The sequence below is a fragment of the Ursus arctos genome, unplaced genomic scaffold, assembly GCF_023065955.2.
Source record: "Ursus arctos isolate Adak ecotype North America unplaced genomic scaffold, UrsArc2.0 scaffold_4, whole genome shotgun sequence".
Taxonomy (NCBI): Eukaryota; Metazoa; Chordata; class Mammalia; order Carnivora; family Ursidae; genus Ursus; species Ursus arctos.
In genome coordinates this window covers 3,849,313-3,871,488 of record NW_026623056.1, presented here as the reverse complement: position 1 = coordinate 3,871,488, position 22,176 = coordinate 3,849,313, and the positions used below count along the sequence as shown (strand labels likewise).

Sequence of the window (22,176 nt, the reverse complement as noted above, 5' to 3'; positions counted from 1 at the left end):
CGCAAGTAGAATTCTTAGCCATCTTCCATGTCAGTTTTCTCTTAAAGAAGAGGAATACACTTTTAGTGTTGAGTAGTGTAGTCCTTGTTTCTGTACCATTCACTTGACTCTATTCAATGCAGCCTTTTATTATACAAGTTAATTCTTCCTGGGCATTTGTCTTATCTCCCTGACTAGATTGTTAAGTCCTTTGAAATCAGCAATTTTACTTTATTCTTTGTACTGTCCTACAACAGCCTGGCCATGGTGCTTGGTATACAGAAGTCTTATTGACTAAATGATTATCGGTTTGTGGTATATGTTGGATCATAGTTGCTAAAATGTAATAGTGGGAGTGAGTATTAAAAAGTTAGATGGGGGTGCCTGCGTGGTACCTGTTAAGTGATTGACTCTTGATTTCAGCTCAGGTCATGGCCTCAGGGTCCTGGGATCCAGCCCTGTGTTGGGCTCTGTGCTCAGCACAGAGTCTGCTTGTCCCTCTTCCTCTGCTCCTCTTCCCGCTCTCTCTCTCTCTCTCGTTCTCTCTCTCACATAAATAAAATCTTTGAAAAAAAAGTTAGATGAAGTAGATACATTAATACAATGAAAACAGCAACAGAAGCAATAAAAGCAACAACAACACAAAGCTTGTTAAGTTACTGGGTAATTATTCTGTAGACTTCTGGTACCTTTCCTGCCCCTGGTGAATTTTTTAATATCATATGCCTTTGATAGAATCATAACATTTCCAGTCTTTCCTCCAAGCAGTCAGAGTTTACATAGCTTTACATGGATTGATCCACAATGTATCTGAACCAGCAAGCATCTTAAATGTTTAGATGAATAAGCTGATCATTTTCTGGCTTCTTTAGCTCTTAAATTCTACGATGCCATGAAAAATAAATATTTCAGTCAATTATCCTGAGGTTTAAGCAATATGATGCCAAAATATTTTATTTAACTCAACTAGAATAGCTATAACCTATTAAAACAAGAAGTTTGTTAAGAAGATTTATTGGAACAGACCCAAAAGATGATCAGCAAAAGCACAAAACAGACACTGAGATTTTTTACTGTTTTATTCTGGAGAATAATACCTAGAGCTAAGTAAGGGTTATAATGTTGATGTAAATGGGCAGCAAAATATTTTATGCATATACTACTGAATATGTGAGGTTTTGGCATTCCTTTTTATGAAGGACTTTGAAGAGCAAATAGCTATTTTTTTGTGATTGTTTTTCATGATATAATTACAGCTCTTGAAATTTATCTTGCTACTTTGGCTTTTGGTTACTTTGACTATCATAGGCGTAGGTGAATATTATTTGGGAAAGGACCATCATCTGTTGTAGTATGGGACACCAGAAATCAGTAGTACCGCCATTTTCTCTGATGAGCTCTTGCTTTAGGTTGGAGGCTCCAGGGTGATCTGGTCAGTCTTCCCTCTGAAGACAGTACCATTCTGAGGTGAATCGGAACTATCTCTGGTTGGTTTGGCACAACTCTCAATTCATGCTGGAAGATGAATGTGGCGTGGGCCATCTATAGGCCGGTGGGGATTTCATGGGCATCAAAGCAGTCCCACCTGGTTCAAGGTAGAACTTTTAGTCTTTTTTTAACGAAGTAGATCAAACCGAAGTACATTTTCACTAGTTACATGATAGGGAAACCATCAACTTTTCTCTGCGGTTTTTCTCTTGGCTTACTTTGTAATGGAAATGTAGACCATGCTGTTTTATTACCTGTTGGTTTCATAATTATGAGTTATTTAGAAGCAGTGGGAGTAAGTCATTCCTATTTTGATCCTAGCCTTAGGAGTTTTTATCAGGTTGGCCTGCCCAAATGCAGTTGCTTCTACTCAACTCTTAACATTCATCACTCTTCCTAACCTCAACTTACTCCTTATTGGATTGCATTGTTGCATGCCTGTTACTACTGCTGTCTTCACTACTCAACTTAAAGAGCCTTGAGTGCAGGAAATGTATCTTATGCAACTCTATATTTGGCCTTAGCAACTTGCACAGTGCAAGGCACAACATGGTACCAAATAATGTTTTGGAATGGACAAGTGAACAAAAGTGAAAAGTAGCATCTTTGGCAAAGACTATCACCCCTACACTTCATCTAATTCTCCTTTTAATGCTGGAAAAAGATTGAAATCTGGGCACTTTTGTAGTCAAAATTTCTATTGGAATGTGCAGTTGAAGCCCTCACACAAAACTGGTAAAGTCTGGGGCATCTGTTTAATCCTTCACTTTCCATAGTATGGAGCCCACCAAAGATTTTGAAAGTCAAATGTATATTTATTCCACAGAGGAAACTTTATCAACCAGTGCAAAAGTTTACTGGCACTAGCTGGTGATATAATGGGTAGTTTAAATCCTGCTAACTGCAAATAATTTTTCAACAGTGTTTATGATTGTGGTAGAGTTTAGTGAGGCAGAAGTACAGATAACATAAATATTTCGACAAAAGCCGATTGTACTGGAGCCATAAATAAATTAGACCCAGTTTGTAAATAAATTTAGTTTTTGCCAGCAAACATTTATAATCCTCCCTTACTGCAAACGATAGTAATTTATATAGAAGAGGTCTTGAATGCCTTTTTTAAAAAGTCAGTTCTCATTAGGAGGCAGTGCCTGGTGCCCGTCAAGTGTCTTAGACTGTGTGACTCAATTAGACATTGAGGGATACTGTACAGACCACCTAATGCTACTAGTTATTGTACATGTTGATAATGACAGTTTCCAGAGACCATACATAGTTTGGTAGTCTATGAAGTTGTCATATTATATCATTCCCTTAAATACCTAGCTTGTGTTACCACTTAGCAATGTTGAAATTACCCCCTCTCAAATCATAAGTGCTATTTAGTATATGTATACACACATGCATAGCACATCTGTTCATATTTTTCTGAAAACACTTTTTACCAAAGTGTATAATGTTTTCTCAGATTAAAAAAAACCCACCTTCTTTTATGTTTTTCAATGACATTCCATCCATCCCCATGGTTTTGAATGATTTTTCGTTTAATATGATGTAGTGATGGGAAATTCAATATGGGGGCCTTTATAGCTTAAAATGGGAACAGAAAATTGAACTCCTTGGAACCATCTAAACTTGTTTTTCACTGAAGACACGATATTTGCAATGGGGCCAGAGTCCAAGCTGAAATTAGCCAAATCAAGGAACTTTCCCCACAGAATCACTTTGAGGTCAGAAGTCATTGTTGTCTTCGCTACCAGGTTCTGTGAGAAAAAGGACCATTGTTCATTTTCAAATAAAATCTAATTTTGAGACTCTAACAAAATCCCATTCTTTTGGGCACTCTTTGCTCCTTATCAAACCAAGAGTGCGGTTAGGATAGTGTTCTATTGCTTGTTCACATTCCTTTTTATCAGCAAGCCATTGCTACAACTCCCTCTTCTGCCAGACATGCATAATTATTTTCTTTTCTTTATGTAGAACTCCTAGCTATAAGAGAGCTCTTCTGTTTTGTAGCAGTAGGGAAGAGTCTGCATCAAGTCAGCTGTGAGGATGAGTGTGAACTTACATTTACACTGTTTATTCAGTTCTCTTACACACCTACCTCTGTTTATTATATGGTAGAAAGTAGAGCTCGATCCCATTTACTTTTTGATCTTCATCTTTTTGGGGTTGTTTTGAATATTTTCACCCACTTTATATTAGAACTCAGTCTCCTTGCTACAAAATGCACTATGAACTCCTCCCCCGCCCGCCCCCCATCCCCGGCCTTCCTTTAACTTGTAGCTCCTGAGTTTTGGTCTTTCTTTTAGAGGCAAGTAGTATCTCTGCCAAAAGCCACCAAGCCACACTGAGGTGATTATAGTAAACAAGTCGGGGCTCTTGCTTCACATGCAGAGCTGAATGAAGCGGAACTGTGGTCCAGGGGATCCCAGTTGCTCCTCCATTAGCAATGGCACATTAATGCGCCCTCATGCTCCCCTGCCCCCTCAACATTTTTCTTTCTTTCTTTCTTTCTTTCTTTCTTTCTTTCTTTCTTTCTTTCTTTCTTTCTTTCTTTCTTTCTTTCTTTCTTTCTTTCTTTTTCTTTCCTTCCTTCCTTCCTTCCTTCCTTCCTTCCTTCCTTCCTTCCTTCCTTCCTTTCTTTCCTTTTTTTTAAGGACGCAAATCAGGTCACTCCTTAGCATGGGAAGGGCTGCTGCTTTCTTCTGAAACCACCATCAACAACATAAACAAATTAGAGGTAGTAAACCACACATTCTGCCCACACGTAAACCACAGTCCTCACCAGAGGGCAGTCTACTTAATGTGAGAATAACAGCCCAGTTTTATAAGCCTCTACTGGGAATAAATTCCAGTTTCACTGGTTAGAGCAAAGTTAGGCAGCCAGAGTACAGTCTCTCCTAGGTTACATGTGAGAGAGACCAACCAATTCTCAAAGTGTCTTTTCAGGAAATATATTTTATAAGCTTTTGGTACACCAAACCTTGACCATCCTTTGGTTTTTATTACGTAGAATCGGGATTGCTTGAGTGGAATGAGCCTGGGGCTGAACTGGTCCAATGTGCTTGTTTTCTGGATAGGGAAATAGGGACCCGAAAGAACTACCACTCTCATGCTCTGACTCTCAAGATTGCCTCAGGCGCTGGAGACCTATTGTTGAATCCAAATCTCTATAATGGGACTTGTGCCCCTCCTGCTTTCCCCATTTGCAAATGGCGTGGTCTACGATCCCCCATCTTGACCCATGCGGGAATTGTAAAATATTCTCTATACCTTCCTGATGCTGATATGCTTCCTTTCCTGACAATGGTTAGTCCTCAACTAATGTGTCCAGCCCTAAACTAATGTGTTCCGTCATCAGTAAATTCCTGCTTGTGATAGTCTTTTCTTAAATACCTGTTTAAACAGTCATTTAGATAAGAGTGTCCCATTTGTGTGCAACAGGAAATGCCTGCCTTCTTTTAGATACGCTGGCAAATAATTACTGTAGATATGGCTTGAATACTGAAAGGCTGTACTCTGGTCATTTCAGACTGCCTGAGGGGTAACCACCCAGTCTGCTGCACCGTAATTTCAGGGCATTCCTATTTTACCCTAAATGAATCTGAAGGAAAATCACTTTGGGGATATAAAAAAGTTTATGAGAAAAGCCACCAGGTCAAAGCTTGCCACAGGTCTCTTAAAAATTTGTATTGCTAAGAGAAAGTTGAGGCACAGAGTTATAATGTAAAAAGAACCCCTATCTGATCTGTGATAACTCTGTTCTTACCTGGGCAGTCCAGTGGGTATTGGTGACCGTGGTTCCCTGACAACTGACTAAGCCAAACATTAACCAGGCGGTGTTTTTCCTTGGAGTAGTACTCACAGAGCTTTAATGTCTTTATTTTAGCTGTTTTAGATTCTGTAAGTAGATACCGAAGGGCTTTACTGGTACCTCAACTATGAATTTTCTGGCAATTTCTTTCCATAACCCTTTTTAAAAAAGCTTAGTTCCACCTCTGAAGAGGAACTTTTGAAAGCGGCCAAACCCATTTCATAATAGCTTAGAAGCTACCAGTTTAGTTCGTAAACCATACTTGTTTAGCGAAATGTCTGTGAAATTCCTAGGAGAGTGGAGAAACTCTTAATCAGATTTAAAAGCCACAGGACAAGCAAGAGGTGTGCCACAATCCTATGAGCAAGATAAATGTTTGCTCATTGATTTGGTCCCTTACTTCCAATTCATGTGGTATTTTCTGCCACCTCCCTTGCTGGCCTCCCAACACTCTTTCATACTTTTTGGTCTTTTTGACAGCCCATAAATGAAATATTTTTAGGAAGCACTGGGGGAAAAAGTTCCATAAGAAAGAAATGGAATAGCACGGTACAAGGAAGTAGCAAATACTTGAGGAGCAAGGAAGCTTAGAAGGTCATTTAAAAAATTCCATGTGCCAAGCCAGGTTGATAGATTATCTTGCAAAAATAATGGTGTCAGGAGACATGAATTCTACAAGTGTGGTTCAGTGTCAAAAGATTCCATGGAGGTCTATTTTCTTCTCAGCCCTCTTTGGGGACAGCACGTTCTGAAGACCATGTCCATCCCCAGCTTCCATTCTAGTAGATGCCTCTCTTTTCTAAACCTGTACCTCTGGACCCTTACTCCAGTCCTTCAAAGCTAGTTTAAGTCCGTTTTCTGGAAAATCATTTTCCTTACTTTTACTAGTTTCCTTTCTTCCTTTCACTGGGATCTTAAATTTCATTATCTTGGGGCCATTCTCACTGAATATTCTGCTGGCCAGGTCATGGCTGCCTCCTTTGTTCTGTTTGTGCATCTGGCGTTACTTGGGCTCCACCCTTTTCCCCAAGCCCAGCACGCGTTGATTGGTTGTGTTGCTGGTGCTGAAGAGCTGGCTCCAGAGGTCCTCTGCTTTCTCACAAACATGCTGCTGGAACCGTTCTGGAATTGTCCTAGCAAGGGAAGAAGAGCACGTCCGGTTTGAATTTTGGAAGGAAATTGATGTCTTCCCCCTCCCTGCCCTGCCCCACCATTAGCAGGCACGGACTCAGGGACTCGCATTCCTGTGCTCACGTCCTACCAGGAGGTCCCTGATGGGCCTTTGAGGTTTGGCGGTGCCTCCTCTCCTCCTAGCGCTGGGCACGCATCCTCAGCTCTCAGCCACGTGTAATCCTTCCTGTCTGCTTGCAAGTTGGGCCCAAAGTACTGGCGCTCGGGCCCACCCTCTTCTTTAGTAGCAATTAACCTTTACTACAGAGTTTCCTTTGAAGTTTGCTCATGTTTTTATTACAAAACTGCAATGAGGAACATAATGGGGGGAAATGTCTAAATTTCTAAGTTACCTAATCTGTTCAATTCCCTAGCTGGTCTCCTCCTGGCAGCTGTTTCATGTAGTTATGATCTCAACCAGTCGGCCTGAGATCTCAAACCATGTTTCTGTCTCAGCCTATTTTAAAGATTAGTGAGCTATTACACACACGCACACACACTGCATGTGCACGTGGATGTGTGTATTATATGCATATGTGTGTATGGCTGAGTAGAAAGAGCTGATTTCTTGCTTAATGCTTACAGAAATCAGTCTTACTTTATAGTCAGACTAAGTGTCTGTATGCTTTTAATATGAAAATTAAACTCTAGTTAGTTGCTAAATGTTTTCTCTCAATGAACGAACATGGAAGAATAGAGAGGAAATGATTTATGCTGGTATCACTAATGATAATGCTGAGTGATAAGTATTATGACGGGTACTGAATGCTATTAATGGTGAAGCTCGGGATTTTGAATGGCATCTGCCCAGAAGATTTGCAGTTAAACTAGGCAGAGAGGCCAAGTGAAACAAATGGTGAGTTATATAAAACCCACAAAAAGAAAAGGCATTTTAGGCCAGCCTTGCAAATAAGAACCAAAGAATTACGAGTGAAATGGCATTTTTTTTTCTAGCTTGCCGTTCACAGGAGCTCAAATAAATGAAATCATTTTTCTCTGCTTTTCACTCAGCAGTAAATCATTGGTAATCCAAGGTTAGTAGAAAAGCAACTATGGAACTCAAAGAAAATAAAAGAGAATCTCTCTTTCTTCCTTAGGATGGGTAAGGACTTTCTAAGAAAAATGTAAAAAGCACAAAGGAAAAAAAAGACTTCCTTCCATAAAAGTTAAAATTTTTATACAACATAAGCCCATTAAAAAACCAAATGATAAGTGATTTACTAGGGAAAGCAGCACAAACTATATCAAAGGGATTTTTTTATTATTAATAAGGCAGACCCATAAAAGCTCAATTAAAAATGGATAAAAACAATGAACAATTTGCAAAAGAAGAAATATGAATGACAAAAATATTTAGTCTCAGTAGTGAACTGAGATGTGAATTAAAACGATACACATATAATCTTTTCCATTGTATTAATACATTTTAAAAACAAGATATAAATAATAGGTACTAGGATAGTTGATAGGAATATAAATTGGAATACACCCCTGAAAAGCAATCTGTCAGTAATCACTGTTTTCTTACAGGAATCTAATCTTATGGAATTAAAATGGACAAATATACATATTTATATGAAATGGTGTTTATCTTCATGGTATTTATGCAACAGAAAGTTAGAAGCAACTTAAATAATTACCATGGAAATAGTTCATTTTTTTGTGAGTCCATATAATGGAATATTATGCTGCAGTTACATGTATTTTTAGGAAATATTTTTAAAAACGTAAGTGTTTGTAATAAAATATAAGTGAAAAAGCAGAAAACAGACTATTTTCACAGTATGGCCACAGTCTGGAAACAAACATATCTTAAAAAAACAAAAAGCTAATTGCCTGAAAGTTACAGAATGGTTGGGTTTGGATACCTGCATTCCAGTCTCAGGTGACTTGGGATATACTGTTTAGCATCCTGGAGTATCAGATTCCAGATTTGGAAAATAGAAGATTATTATCACCATGGCTTTCTTACAGGATTGTGAGTGTTGTAGTGAGAACATATATATAGATATGTTTTTGGAGGTTATCATTATTATTGTTATTATTTCTGCAGTTTTCTCTTTGCAGATTCTGACATGCTTTCAGAATGAAACTCTCTCAACTGAAAACCTATGTTAGTTATTCAAAGAGTCATAGAAATAAATATATTCCAATCCAAGAGTGTGATCTGGCTTGGTCTTTGGGGATATTAGAACACTTAAAACTTGAATCGAAGAGGCTGATTTCCAAGAGCATTGCCCAAGTCGTTTGTCTCCTATCCAACAATAAGCTTGTCTTTCTGTCCTCCCACTCAGTTAATGATACATCTAGAGGATGCATGAAGCAAATTCCGGTAGCAGGCAGCTCAGCTCCAAGAAGTTACCAGGGTTATTTATCTTTATGGGACCACTGATGCATATAGCGGTTCTTACCTGATACTTACCTATTGTAAATGTGCCCAATTCCCACCCCCACCAACAGATTTAATGGAGACAGGATGATTGAGGTAGTTTGTTATTTAGATGAAATGTTTTAGCAGCTTTTTGGATAGTTCTTGAGTAATGTACATGGAGGCATTAGTTTACTTTGGTTTATGCAAATATTCGATGTGGTGTGATAAGCTGCATTTGCTGTTGCAAATTTCGTAATGCTAGATTACATTGAAATATTGTTGCATGTTTCGATATGTAAAACTCAGCGGTTCTCTATTTCTATTTTTTTGTCACCACAGCTCTTTTTAGATTTAATTCAGATGGTACTAGATTAACAGAGGCTTGAAAACAAATTGCCTGGGTTTGCATATACATTTAATGCCTGCCTGTGGATGAATAGGACCGTGAGTCTTTCTCCTGGATTCGCGTGACCTATATAAGTTGTTCTTTAGGTTTAATTGGAATTTTTTGCCATTGTAAGCAGAATTGCATTCAGGCTTTAAATTCAAATTCTTCTGTGCAGCAGCCTGGGCACACATGTGTACTTTGTCTCCACAAGAATTGAAATCCAAATGTACTCGTTTAGATTATGCATTGGGAGAGTTTGTGGGTAACTCAAAGGTTATGAGGTCAGCTATGCCAGTGGGGGGGCCCAGATGGGTTTGTCTGTATCCTTTTTTAAGATTTGAGATCACTTTGATGGAACTGACAGTATGAGTGATTTAACCCTTTGAGGAAATAGGGGAAATTTTATTGACTTTTAATGGATAATTACTGGAGGAAATAGTTCTATTCATTTGGATGCCTTTTGGTTTCCTGCTGCTTAAGTGGACAGGTCTATAGATTATACAATACTTCCAATGTATAGCATTTCTTGAGAAAAACAAAGTCTTCACAATGTGTGATAAATCCCTTTAAGAATCTGTAAAGTAACTCTGCATTTGCAGTAGTTAAATGTTACAATTCTAGAGAGATGGTTTTTTATATATTTTTAGCTGTATCAAGAGTGCTAGTGAACTTTTGGCTCTTAGGTTGAAGGGCAAAATCTCCCTGAAGGATAGATTCAGATAGACTTGATCAAGGGCTTTTGCACCCTGAAGTGTATTTCTCTGATGATATTTCTTTGGGGCATTACTAGAATTGTTTCTTTTGATGTTGGGTTTTGAGAAAAGTTTATGATCTGTAGTGTTCTCTTTCTGTGGGTTTAAAGGTGCTTTTAGGATCAAAATAGTTTCCTGCATTTGGTGGAAACATACTGATTTGGTTTAATAGTTTGATAAAATTGTATGTTAGGTTAATTGTCTATTTAGTAAGTATTAGCACCTTTATCCAGATCACTTGGAGAATTTCTTAAGGGCTGTGAGTTCTGAGTCTTTTTTTTGTGGGCCAATTTCCTAGTTGGAATAACAGATTCATTCATATTAAACTAAATAGCAATGCATGGCATTATTTGATCTTCAGATTTGGGGGTGGATTTTGTATGAACTCAAGGAAGGGGGATACCTGTGTTGAATGGTGAGGGGACAAGCTGAAACTTGACCTGAGAGGATGACTACAAGTTGGATGGGCAGAGGAGTGGAGATAGAGTCACCCAGCAAAACTGCAGAGGAAAAGCTCACTGAGCTCAGAAGACAAGGATAAGCTTATTCTGGCCTACAGTTTCCTACTGAGGAGTGTTGAGAATCAGAGAGAATGGGAGAACGGTTTTAAAATAAGAGCAATTTTATTCCAAGCCTAAGAACTCTGGATTTTACCTGTGAACACTGGGAATTATTGGAGGCTATTGCATAGGAAAATGGGTGTGCCAGGACGATAAATTTAGCAGCATTGTACAGGCTGAGTGTTGAGGGATACTGGAGGTTGGAGGCTGGAGGTCTGGGGACATATTTAGAGGACTGTTAGAAAATTCAGGAATGAAAATGTGGATTAAATGAATGAGATGAGGGTAAAAATCTTGCAAGAAGAATGGACAGCATTTAATGACTGAACAGATTGGAGGATGAAGGAGAGAAAATGTCCATGTTATTTTAGAACCTTGAACATGGATAATTAGGGGAAAAATAGTATTCTTAATAGACATGGTGAAGCAGGAAGGAGACTCAATTTGAGGGCAGATGATAATGTACAAGATTTTGGATATAATGAACTTGAATGATAATGAGCTTGTATGTTGAGGTCAAATGTCTCATAGGAATAAGTTTAGGTTCTGGAGTTTGGTTCTATGCTTGGTTTATATGGCATTGTCTTATCATTTGACTCAGAAACCAAGCACTTAATTAGAAAGATATTTTTGTATGTGCTATCACTTTGTACTTCACAAAACTTTAAGAGGAGTCAGTACTTGATCAATAGTTGTTAATGAATGTCATAGTTAATAAAATTCCATAGTGAGTCAGAGAAGGAATTGGGGCTAGAACTCAGGTTTTCTACCCTCTAGCCCAATAAATTACCTTGGAAGATTTTAATAATTCATAGAACTGCAGGGTTGGTAGCATTTTAAATGTCATCTAGTCTAGTCATCATCCTGAAGCTGGAATTCCTCCATATTATTCCTAATTTATGGTTATCTAGGCTATATTATAAGTCCTGTAGTGGGAACTTAAGGCCACTCATTTTACTTTTGGATGTTGCTGATTGACATTTGTCTCCTTACAATTTTAACTCATTTTTCTTAGTTCTCTCCTTGAAGGACTACAAATCAAACAAATCAGGTATGACTCTCAGTCCATAATTGCTGTGGACAAGAAATGTGTGTTTATTTGCATTAAGATAACTGAAATCCCCTTCAACTGGTGAACTGGTGGGAAATTTAAGCTCAGTCACTATTCTTTAACCCCCAGCAAATTGCATAAAGACCTTAAGGTCTGAAATGGTACACTCGTTTACTTCAGGTGTGGGTGCTGTGCTGCTTTGTGGAGTCCTGAGAATCCCACTGTGGAGTGTTCAGACTCCTTGTTACTCTACCTTGATTTCCCCTCTGGAAAACTCACCTGATTTCTTTAATGATTTTTTGTTTTCCAGAGGAATCACTAGCTTCACGTGGCTTTAATTCTCTGCTCTGGGGGCACCTGGGTGGCTCAGTCGTTAAGCTTCTGCCTTCGGCTCAGGGTGTGATCCCAGGGTCCTGGGATCGAGCCCTGCATCGGGCTCCCTGCTCCACTGGGAGCCTGCTTCTTCCTCTCCCACTCCCACTGCTTGTGTTCCCTCTCTCACTGGCTGTCTCTCTCTCTGTCGAATAAATAAATAAAATCTTAAAAAAAAATAATTCTCTGCTCTGCGTAAGTTGTTGAGGCAAGGAATACCAATGGCTTGGTGATGTGTTTGAAATAGGAAAAATAAAGAACAGACACAAAGTAATACTCCAATAAATAGTCCTGCCACACAAATTTAAGCCTTGTTGTCCATGGCAGCCCTTGGAATCTTTGACAGTCTCCTACAATTTAGTCCAAAATACATTGCATGATACAACTTTCCAACACATTGTATAATGCTGTCACCTTCCGATTTAGGATGGTTTGTGGGGTTGTAGGTACACATATGTTTACTTCTTGTCTCTAATTTATTCAGAACAATAATTAAATTGCTGGTTGTTTCCCAGCTAAATAATAGATTGAGCTGGCCCATGAGAGTATTGACAGTTGAAGATTAGTGCATTCGACATATGGATTCACCACAGATAAACCAAATTCTCCATCTGTGAATCACAGAGATTTTAATGCAGGCATATTTTAACAATGGCCTTCCCTATTTTGTTTTCAAAGAACAACATTATAAGGTGGCTACTGAGCTGTGGGATTTTTATTCTGTATTAGTTGGAATTCACAAAGTTATTATTTGTTCACAGGTAATGAGTGTGTATATGGCAGCTACCCTGAAATTCCTTTGGAAGAAATGCCAGATGCAGATGGAGTAGCCAGCACTCCCTCCCTCAATATTCAAGAGCCATGCTCTCCAGCCACATCCAGCGAAGCTTTCACTCCAAAGGAGGGCTCTCCATACAAAGCCCCCATCTACATCCCTGATGATATCCCCATTCCTGCTGAGTTTGAACTTCGAGAGTCAAGTATGCCTGGAGCAGGACTAGGAATATGGACCAAAAGGAAGATTGAAGCTGGTGAAAAGTTTGGGCCGTATGTGGGAGAGCAGAGGTCAAACCTGAAAGACCCCAGCTATGGATGGGAGGTAAGAATACATTTTGAGTTTACACATTTAAATATATTCAGATATGTGAAGAAAAGATCAATTTTTGAAGTGCCCATAAAATAAGCAAATTCCAAATGTTGCAAAATGTCTTTAAATAGAACTTTAAGAATGAACTTCCCTTATAATCTCACTTCTTGATAGAAAAAAAAATGTTGCATCAAAGTATAGATAGAAAGGAACTCAATTAATGAATGGTAAAGAGTAGTATTAACTTACAAGCATACCAAAGGAAACAAATACAGTTTTTATAATTAACATTTAGAAGCATCGTATATGGCCATCCATATAGTATGTGGCATAAGCAAAAATGTCATCATATGACAAGCTTATTGTATTTTATCTTTTCTTTGGGGGCAAGGCTTGGAAGATTGGAGGAAATATTTATTTTCTCCATTTTTGTGGCTGAGTTAATTTGGTTTTATCTTGTTCTACCTGGTCATTTTGCTCTGCGTTCTAATATATTTTGCCACTCTTGTGATAATCCTGCTTTGATTCTACATGCTTCTAGAATATGAGCACTGTACTGAATTCTGTGATGATTCTTTTTATTCAAATTTACTTAATGAATAATTCATGCATAAAAATGATGGCAAAAAACAATATGAAAATCAGTTCCTGGTTTTAGCCATGCTTTTCACAGAATCCATCTTGATAGTATCTAGGAAGGAGAAGTTTCAGTCGGATTACAAAATCAAAGTAAATTTTTTTTCAGTAAGAACAGGTGACTATGTGATGCTGAACTTACAATTTTTGTATAGATTCTGTAGCTGTATCTACTTCTCATTTATTTTTATAACTTGAAAACTTTTGTGGTTAAATCATAACATTATAATTTCTGGAAAACCTGGCCTATATCTACAAAATGTATATTTCCATATTAGCAAGAAAGTGTTTTTTGGAGATGTGATTGACCCTTGGTTTCCTGGTATTTCAGTTAGACACAAATTAGATAAACTAGATTTATTTGGTATGTTCTCTTAATATTTATGATCATTAATAGAATAGAATATATGGTCATCATTTTAAAAAGAAATAAATACACAGTGCCTTCAGGACTTAATTTCAAATTTTTGTCCCTTTGTTTTATATGTATCCTCTTGTGAAATCTGTGCAAAATGCCTCAATCAAAACAATTCCTGTCCAAATTCTAAAATGCCAAAAGTTAAGATCTGGATTTGACATGATGACAAGTGAGAAATCTTTCCTTAGTTTTGTTCTTAGCCACGGCTCAGGTAAAGTTGTGGTTTGGCTACACTGCTTTTAGACATATATTGATAAGAGATTTTTAAAAAATCACTGTAGCATTAACTGATATGTGAGTTGAATAAGTTTTAAACTAAATGCGTAGAACTTTACGTCATTTTTGTTCTCCTTAAAATAAAGGCTATAAACATTCTAATAATAAGTAACTCATTAAACTTTTATTACAAAATCTCCAGAGTTAAACAACAAGTTCAGTACTGCTCGAGATTATCCAGAAGGCTTGGAATAAACCAAGGCTTATTAACAAAATAATTCTGCAGTTACAGGGTTGATAAATGCAGGACTATGTCTCCTTAAACAGGATACCTATGGATGTACCTGGAGAAAATTCGGCATTTAGAGGAAATTTAAAAATAATTATTTTTCTCCTTGAGAGTAGAATGTCTTCAGTATATACACAGGAAAATACTTACCTTGAGAAATTTAAAATGATTCTTTTCATTATGTCAAAACTGAGTTCTTGTATTGTTTGGAATTCAAGATACCTCTATAAATAGTTCATGACTCTGGCTAAAGATCACCCATTTCCTCTCTCTCCTTCAAGAATTCAGTTGATGGTCAATTCAGAAATTTTCTCCACCATTTTAATGGTTGTCCTCACTTTTGAGAGTGTGGAGTATCTGCTCTAGATGTATTATGGACAAAACCAGAGAAAGGGCTTTTTTTGATGATTTTGGCAATCTTGTTATCCATGGAAGAGCACTTGAGCTCTTGACTCTAGGTTGTTTTCCGCCCCCGCCCCCCCCCCCAATCTTACCCTAGTTAATACAAAATCTGGTCATGATCAACAAAGGCACTTTCACAAAGGCAGCTCGCCCTACTCCTGCATGCTCATTTTTAATCACTTTCCTGTCATATTTGCCCTCAACTATAGCTGATTTCTATCCTGTTTGGTTAGACAGATAATTGTGGTCAACTAGCATAAACTTGCTTTTTGATACTCCTTCATTTTGAAAAATGATGAATTTAGGGAGAAAAAAACCCCTTAGGCCAAGGAAAATATACATGAGCAGAGGAAGTCCATATTCAGCAAACAATTATTGAGTGCGTACTATACATCAGATTCTGTCCTGCTTTTCCTACAGGAACCCAGTCTATCATAACTGAACAAATCATTGCTATCTCCAGTACCATCCTTGCTCTTTTCTACTAACAAATCTCCCCTCCTTGAGCATTTCCTATGTAATAAGTTGTATTACCATCTGTCCAGTTGCTGAAGCCAAAAAATGGCTTATCTTTGACTCTACTGTCTTCCAAACCAACCAGATATGATTCATGTTCCCATGTTCTATCAGGTCTCCATTCTTTGCACACACTGGTCTTCCTACCTGGGAACCTCCTTTTCCTACCCATCCTTAGCAAGTGTCTATTCATTCTTCAGAATCTTCCCTTTCATGATATTCTCCTTGACCTTTCTAGTCACAATTTAGCATTGCTTACATTTTGCCCCACCATAGCACCAAGTAAATCCATATACTAAAGAATTTAAAGCACTGTATAACATCCAAATTATCTGCCTAGCTTTCCTAATAGAGCAAAATACCCATAGCTGTATTCTCTGAGTGCAGTGTCCTGATCGTGTTTTATCTGTGGTGCCTGTGGTGGTATCTCATGCTTAGTGCATTACCTGAAATAACCAGACTGGAGTAGTCACCTCAGGCTGCTAACAAAGTACTACTGACTGACTGACTGATTGGGTGACTTAAATGACAGAAATTTATTTTCTCACAATTATGGAGGCTGGAAGTCCAAGATCTAGGATAGCTAATTTGGCTTCTGGTGGGGACTCTCTTCCTGGCTTGCAGATGGCTGCCTTCTTGCTCTTTCTTCACATGGCCATTCCTAGATACATGTGTGCATGTGCACACTTGCATGTGTGCGAACACACACACACACATACACACACACACACACACATACACACACACACACACACACAATGTAGGGGGAGGAGGAGAGTGCTTTGGTATACTTCTTATAAGGACACTGATCCTGTTGGATCAGGGCCTCACCTTTATGACCTCAGTTAACCTTAATTATCACCTACCAGCCATAGACATCTGCAAATATAATCACATTGGGAGTTAGGGCTTCACCATAATGGATTTGGGGAGGACTCAAGCATTCAGCCCATAACAGAGATTTTTAATAAATAATTATTTGGTAAAAGATGAGTGAAAGAATGAAAGAACAAATGAAAAATGATGAATGGATAGAGGATTATGTGACTCATAAGAAGAAATAGGGAGTGGGGCTGAGGGAGTTTCATGGAAAAAGCTAGAATCTGGATTTTAGACATATGGAATCAAGTCTTAACTCTGCCAGTATTGTGAAATTCTAGGGAAACTATTCAAAATTAATTGGTTCTTGCATTTTTATTTGACCCATAAGCCAATAAAAACTGCCCTGTACCAGTACTTGTTATATAACTAAAATGAAGTGAAGAGATATGGTAGTCTTTTCAAAGAAAGTTTCTAGAAGAGAAAGCTCAAAGATAATATTGCAATTAGTGCCCAGCTTTTCGAATCCTCTTTAAATAGTTTTTAAAAAGTATAATATATTTCTCCAAAAAAGGCACTTTTGGAAAATCATTTGAGTTTGTATTTTAGAGAAATTGGGTATTTTTAAAAATCTGGTTTACAGATGAAAATACAGAGTTAGGTAAAATAAGCCATTGATATCAGAAACATTATTTGTATGGTTTCTCCCAAACCAGTATTGATTTAAGAAAGAGAAACTTTAAAAACAATGTTAGAGTCTGGCAGTGATTGCCACCTTGCAATGCATATGATTTGTCTCTAACCAAAAGATTTTTGAAGACTAGGGAGCACTTGATTGTCTCCTGGACCTAAAAGTAATTACGGACAGGACAATTTCTCTTAGGTTAAGAATTTTAGAGTTACTGATTGATTGAATAATACTAACAAAAAATTCTGTTGATTCAGGACAAAGGTTTTCTCTTATGTTTTCTTCTAAAGATGACCATTGTGTGATAACATGGAAATTGCATGGAGAACAGAGGGGAGCAGGATTCTGGAGTGAGACTTCCCAGACTTAAGTCTTCTTCAAGGTTCTGTGTGCTAGTTGAGAGATTTGGGAAAAGCTAGAGAAAAAGTTGAGAGATTGGGAAAGTAATTGGTGCTCCTCAGTTTATATATATGGGACATGGTGATAATAATTGTACCTATCCAGTCAGGGTTGTAGTGACAATAAAATGTGACACTGTGTATGAAAAGCCTATCAAAGAGTCTACCTCTGGTAGAAGAGCTTAATAAAGGTGAACAGCAACAACAAAATCTTGGCTGAAATACAGATCTAGCACAGGGTCATTAGATAGGGCAAAGGCCAACTATATTTTATTTATTAATTTTTATAAATTTTTGCCTTCACTCTAACTTCTTGTTTCCTGGAAGTTCAGTTATCTCTGAGATGGTCTAATTATGTGACTCTGGGTTTATGTGAAAAGGAAGCACTGGTTGTTTTCTAATTAACAATTAAAACAAGGGTTTGGGAGAGAGTAATAAATTTCTTTTTAGACCAAACAATAATTTGGGTGGCAAATTTTTTAATGGCCCAGGATAGGTCATTGGAAAAACAATGTGAAATTTTGTTTCCTTGTAATATTGTCATTTAGCACATTTTCTCTGATTATCTTTGTTATCATTGGTCATCATCAAAATCTGAAAATGTAAGTCAGCTGATGATGCATCTATTAGGTGCTAACCCCTCTATTGTCTCCCGCTCACCCGTAATTGATCCAGATTACTTTGATCAGTTAAATTACCAGGTATGAGCTCAACTTTACTTTTTCTCCTTTCAAGCATACACATACTCAGATGTAGAAAAATGATGATATGAGTGGTCAGTAAATTTCTCTTATGTTTTGTTAAATAGATGGGAAGGAATAGTGGAAAGAGATTTTACTGGCATCAGAAACTCATTAAATAATTTTGATGCAGTGCTTTGACAATACATTATGTTCCAGTAATGTAATCCTGAAATGTGATATTACAATGAACATGTGCCTCCCTATATCATTTAAGAAGGAATAGTTCTCACATTTGTAAGTTTGTTTTTGAGTTCTGCAGTTATGCCTTGTGTATTGGAACATGCAGTCTATATGTTAACTGAAATATGAATATCCATTAAAACAACAACAACATCAGACTTTCAAGATACCTAACAACTGACTTCAGAGTTTGGTATGTTTGGTAATAATGTATGTTTGGTAATAAAGAAAAATGGGGTAGTTTGAGATGTCCTAACATCTCATAGGCAACAAATATCTCTGAATGGCAATATTTCTCCCTTATTTCCCTCTAGGTTTGCTTGGGTCAAAAATGAATTTTACAGTGATTCGAAAAATGAAATCAATTGTTTGGCATTGATTTTAGAGAAAAAGTTTATTCATTAATAAGAAAGCAAGTACACTTGACAAGTTATATATTCTTAAAGCCAGATAACTAAGTAAAGACCTTTGTCTTAATAATTTTGAAATGAATTGATTCCAGTAGAGGGGAAAGTGTATCAATTATCTGAAAGGGTATCTTTAATGGATAGTTAAGAAAGAGAAATATTATCTAACATAATAAATATAATAAATGTATATTACCATAAAACCTTTTATTATAAAGTATTAATTAACCTTTTACAATGTTATTTAAGGATAACAAATATAGTTTGGATATTCAGTTTTACTTTGTGAAGAATTAATAACAGAAAATATCAAGATAGGGGTGCCTGGGTGGCTCATTCGGTTAAGCGTCTGCCTTCGTCTCAGGTCATGATCCCAGCATCCTGGGATGGAGTCCCGCATCGGGCTCCTTGCTCAGTGGGGAGCCTGCTTCTCCCTCTGCCTGCTGCTTCCCCTGCTTGTGCGCGCCCTCTGTGTGTGTGTGTGTGTGTGTGTGTGTGTGACAAATAAATAAAATCTTTAAAAAAAAAAGAAAATACCAAGATAAAAAGTTAGATTTACTAATAGGATCCTGAACATGATTGTCATTGGGGCCCAAGAAGATGTTATAGATTCTCTTGGAATATAATGAAATTAAGAAAAGAAAATCAATCTATTTGATTCATTTTGTGCTTCCAGCATACGTATATAGTAGGAATTAAATCTCTGGTTGTTGAAAGAAAATAGAAGTGTACTCTCCTAAAGCACCAGGAACTACCTATAGTTTTGCCCTGGGCTCAAGAGGATTCCATCCTGTTTGTGAAGAGGTTAGAAATCCCCTTACCCCACCTCCTGCCTGCTCCCAGTATGCCCTGTCAACACCAGGGGCTTGCTCTTCTTATGCTTTTGTCCATGAAAGGTATTGATGAAGTTCAGCATGTCTACTCATCTTATTGCTGTTTTGACAACTTTTAGTACTTCCAAAGTATAGTCAATGATGAGGGCAAGTCTGATATCAAAATTTTTTAAAGGTTCCCCAAGTATCTGTGCACCTGTTGTGATGAGCAGTGGGTGACAAAAGAAATTGTTGAATTACCATATTGTACTCCGGAAACTAATATAATATTGTAAAAAAAGAATAAAAATAATATATAATTATACACCAGACAAAAAGCAAATAACTATATTAAAATTATTCATGAAACAAAAAAATAAAAAGTTAACAAAAGGGTGTGCCATATTCTTCAAAATTTTCAATGTCATAAAAGGCAAAGAAAGGCTGTGAAAATGTTCCAAATTAAAGGAGAAGAAAGAAATGGAACAACTAAATGTAAATCTAATCTTAGGTACGGTTCTGTCAATTGGCAAAAATGGACTTTGGATAGACAGGCTAAATAAAAGTTTGCCAATGTAGAAAAAAACACAAACCAGTGTGTTGAACACTTAAAACTTACAAAATATTATGTCAATTATATCTCAATAAAAATTAAAAATAATAATATTGAAAAAAGAAATACACACTTTTCAAAATTCATGAATGTATTTCATATTGATACTGAGGAAAAACTGCATGACCACCTCAATAGATAAAATCCTAATATATTTTCATCACAAAACCTCTGAGCAAACAAAATAAAGGGTACCGCTTTGAATTGGTAGACATATATAAACAGGCTATAGCTGACATTACAATAATGAAATAATGTTGGACATTTTCCCTCAATGACATGTAAAATCCAGGGTGTCCCTATCAGTACTCTGTTCAAAATTGTCCAAGTCAGTGCAATATGGAAAGAAGAAAGGAAAGAAAAGAACAAAAATTTGAAAGGATAAAGTAAAAATGCCTGTATTCACAAATGATATGATTGTTTAGAAATTTATAAATACTAGGTGAATTTTAAAAAGTAAGCCTGATAAAAGGTCAGTATACAAAACTGAATCCCTACACACTTGAAAAAACAATTTTCTGTAAATTTAAAATACCATTTATGTCAAACAATCAAAATGTTTAACCAGAAAAGTCAAATATGTAAAAATTAATATAGTAAATATTAAGATACCTACACTGAAAAATTCAAAACATAGCAGAAAATTTAAAGACGCCTTATATAGGTAGAGAAATCTTGCTCATTGATTAGACAAGTCTGTGCTGTTAACGGTTCTTCCCAAAGTTACATATTGACTCAGCACAATTCTATCAAATCCTAGTAGGTTTTATTGTGGAAATTTACAAGTTGATTGTAAACTTTATGTGGAAAAATAAAAGACCTAGAATAGGAAAAAAAAATTTCCCCAAGTATCAAGAGTTTTTTTGTTTTACCCTGCCTGCCTTGGCGATCAACTAGAATTTGCATGTGAGTCACTTATTTTGCAAAAGAATATTGGGTGATTTTCTTCCAATTAAGAAGTGTATCTCACAGGGGCGCCTGGGTGGCGCAGCGGTTACGCGGCTGCCTTCGGCTCACGCCTTCGGCTCAGGGCGTGATCCCGGCATTGTGGGATCGAGCCCCACATCAGGCTCCTCTGCTATGAGCCTGCTTCTTCCTCTCCCACTCCCCCTGCTTGTGTTCTCTCTCTCGCTGGCTGTCTCTATCTCTGTCGAATAAATAAATAAAATCTTTAAAAAAAAAGTGTATCTCACAAAATATATCAAAGTGAGTTTCTTTCTTATTGATTCACGCCCATACTTGCGTATGAGTCGCTTAATCAATAGCAGACAACTTCTTCCTGTTTGTGATTTTTTGGCTTGACAGTCCTCCTAATTATCATGTAGAACATACTCTTAAAAAGCACACAATATTTGACCTGTCTTCAGGTTCAGCTACATTTTGAAAGGCCGAAAGGTGGGGCAGAGCAAAAATGATGATAGCTTTTGTGTACTGTCTTTTCCTATAGCTGAAATACAAATTCTTCTAAATTTATTACAGCACAAGAAATTTGGCAGTGCCTTTATTATAAGGGAACTTCTTGTATTGGTACAAGGTGAACAAACATTACACAGAAATAGCTTACTTCACTGGGAAACTCCATACCATGGTGGGTCCACATGACCAAAGGAGAAAATCTCAGAGTTATCTTCTCAGAGGAACATTCATGGCTAGGAACAAGACCAGCAGGTTCAAGAACAATTAAAAGTTTATTCTATGATTGTCAGTCATGCCACTGTCCCCAGTACTTACTACTTCCAGATCCAGACCCTATCCCACTATTAAGCATGTATCCCATCAGCTTTCAGAACACATTTTTATTCACATCAGTCAAATGCTGCCCTAGACACAGAAAAGAATTTGTACCTCCTAACGTAATCCTAGGAAGTCAGTTGTAGGTTGTCATCTGATACAGAAACAATGTCTCCAGAACCTGCACTATGCAACCTTACACACACACACACACACACACACACACACACACATATGCCTTCTTATGTTTTTTTTAAATTGATCATTTTGGAA

General features: G+C 37.2%; 1 protein-coding gene across 12 annotated transcripts in view; it reads left to right on the top strand.

The window, feature by feature from the left end:
* MECOM (MDS1 and EVI1 complex locus) overlaps window positions 1-22,176 on the top strand; it is a 542,755-nt gene that overhangs the window by 251,779 nt on the left and 268,800 nt on the right. For all 12 annotated transcript variants that reach the window (XM_048215180.2, XM_026499001.4, XM_048215170.2 and 9 more), the window contains exon 2: window positions 12,710-13,047. In XM_048215180.2, the coding sequence (XP_048071137.1) occupies window positions 12,710-13,047 (338 nt within the window). The remainder of the gene's footprint in view (window positions 1-12,709; window positions 13,048-22,176) is intronic.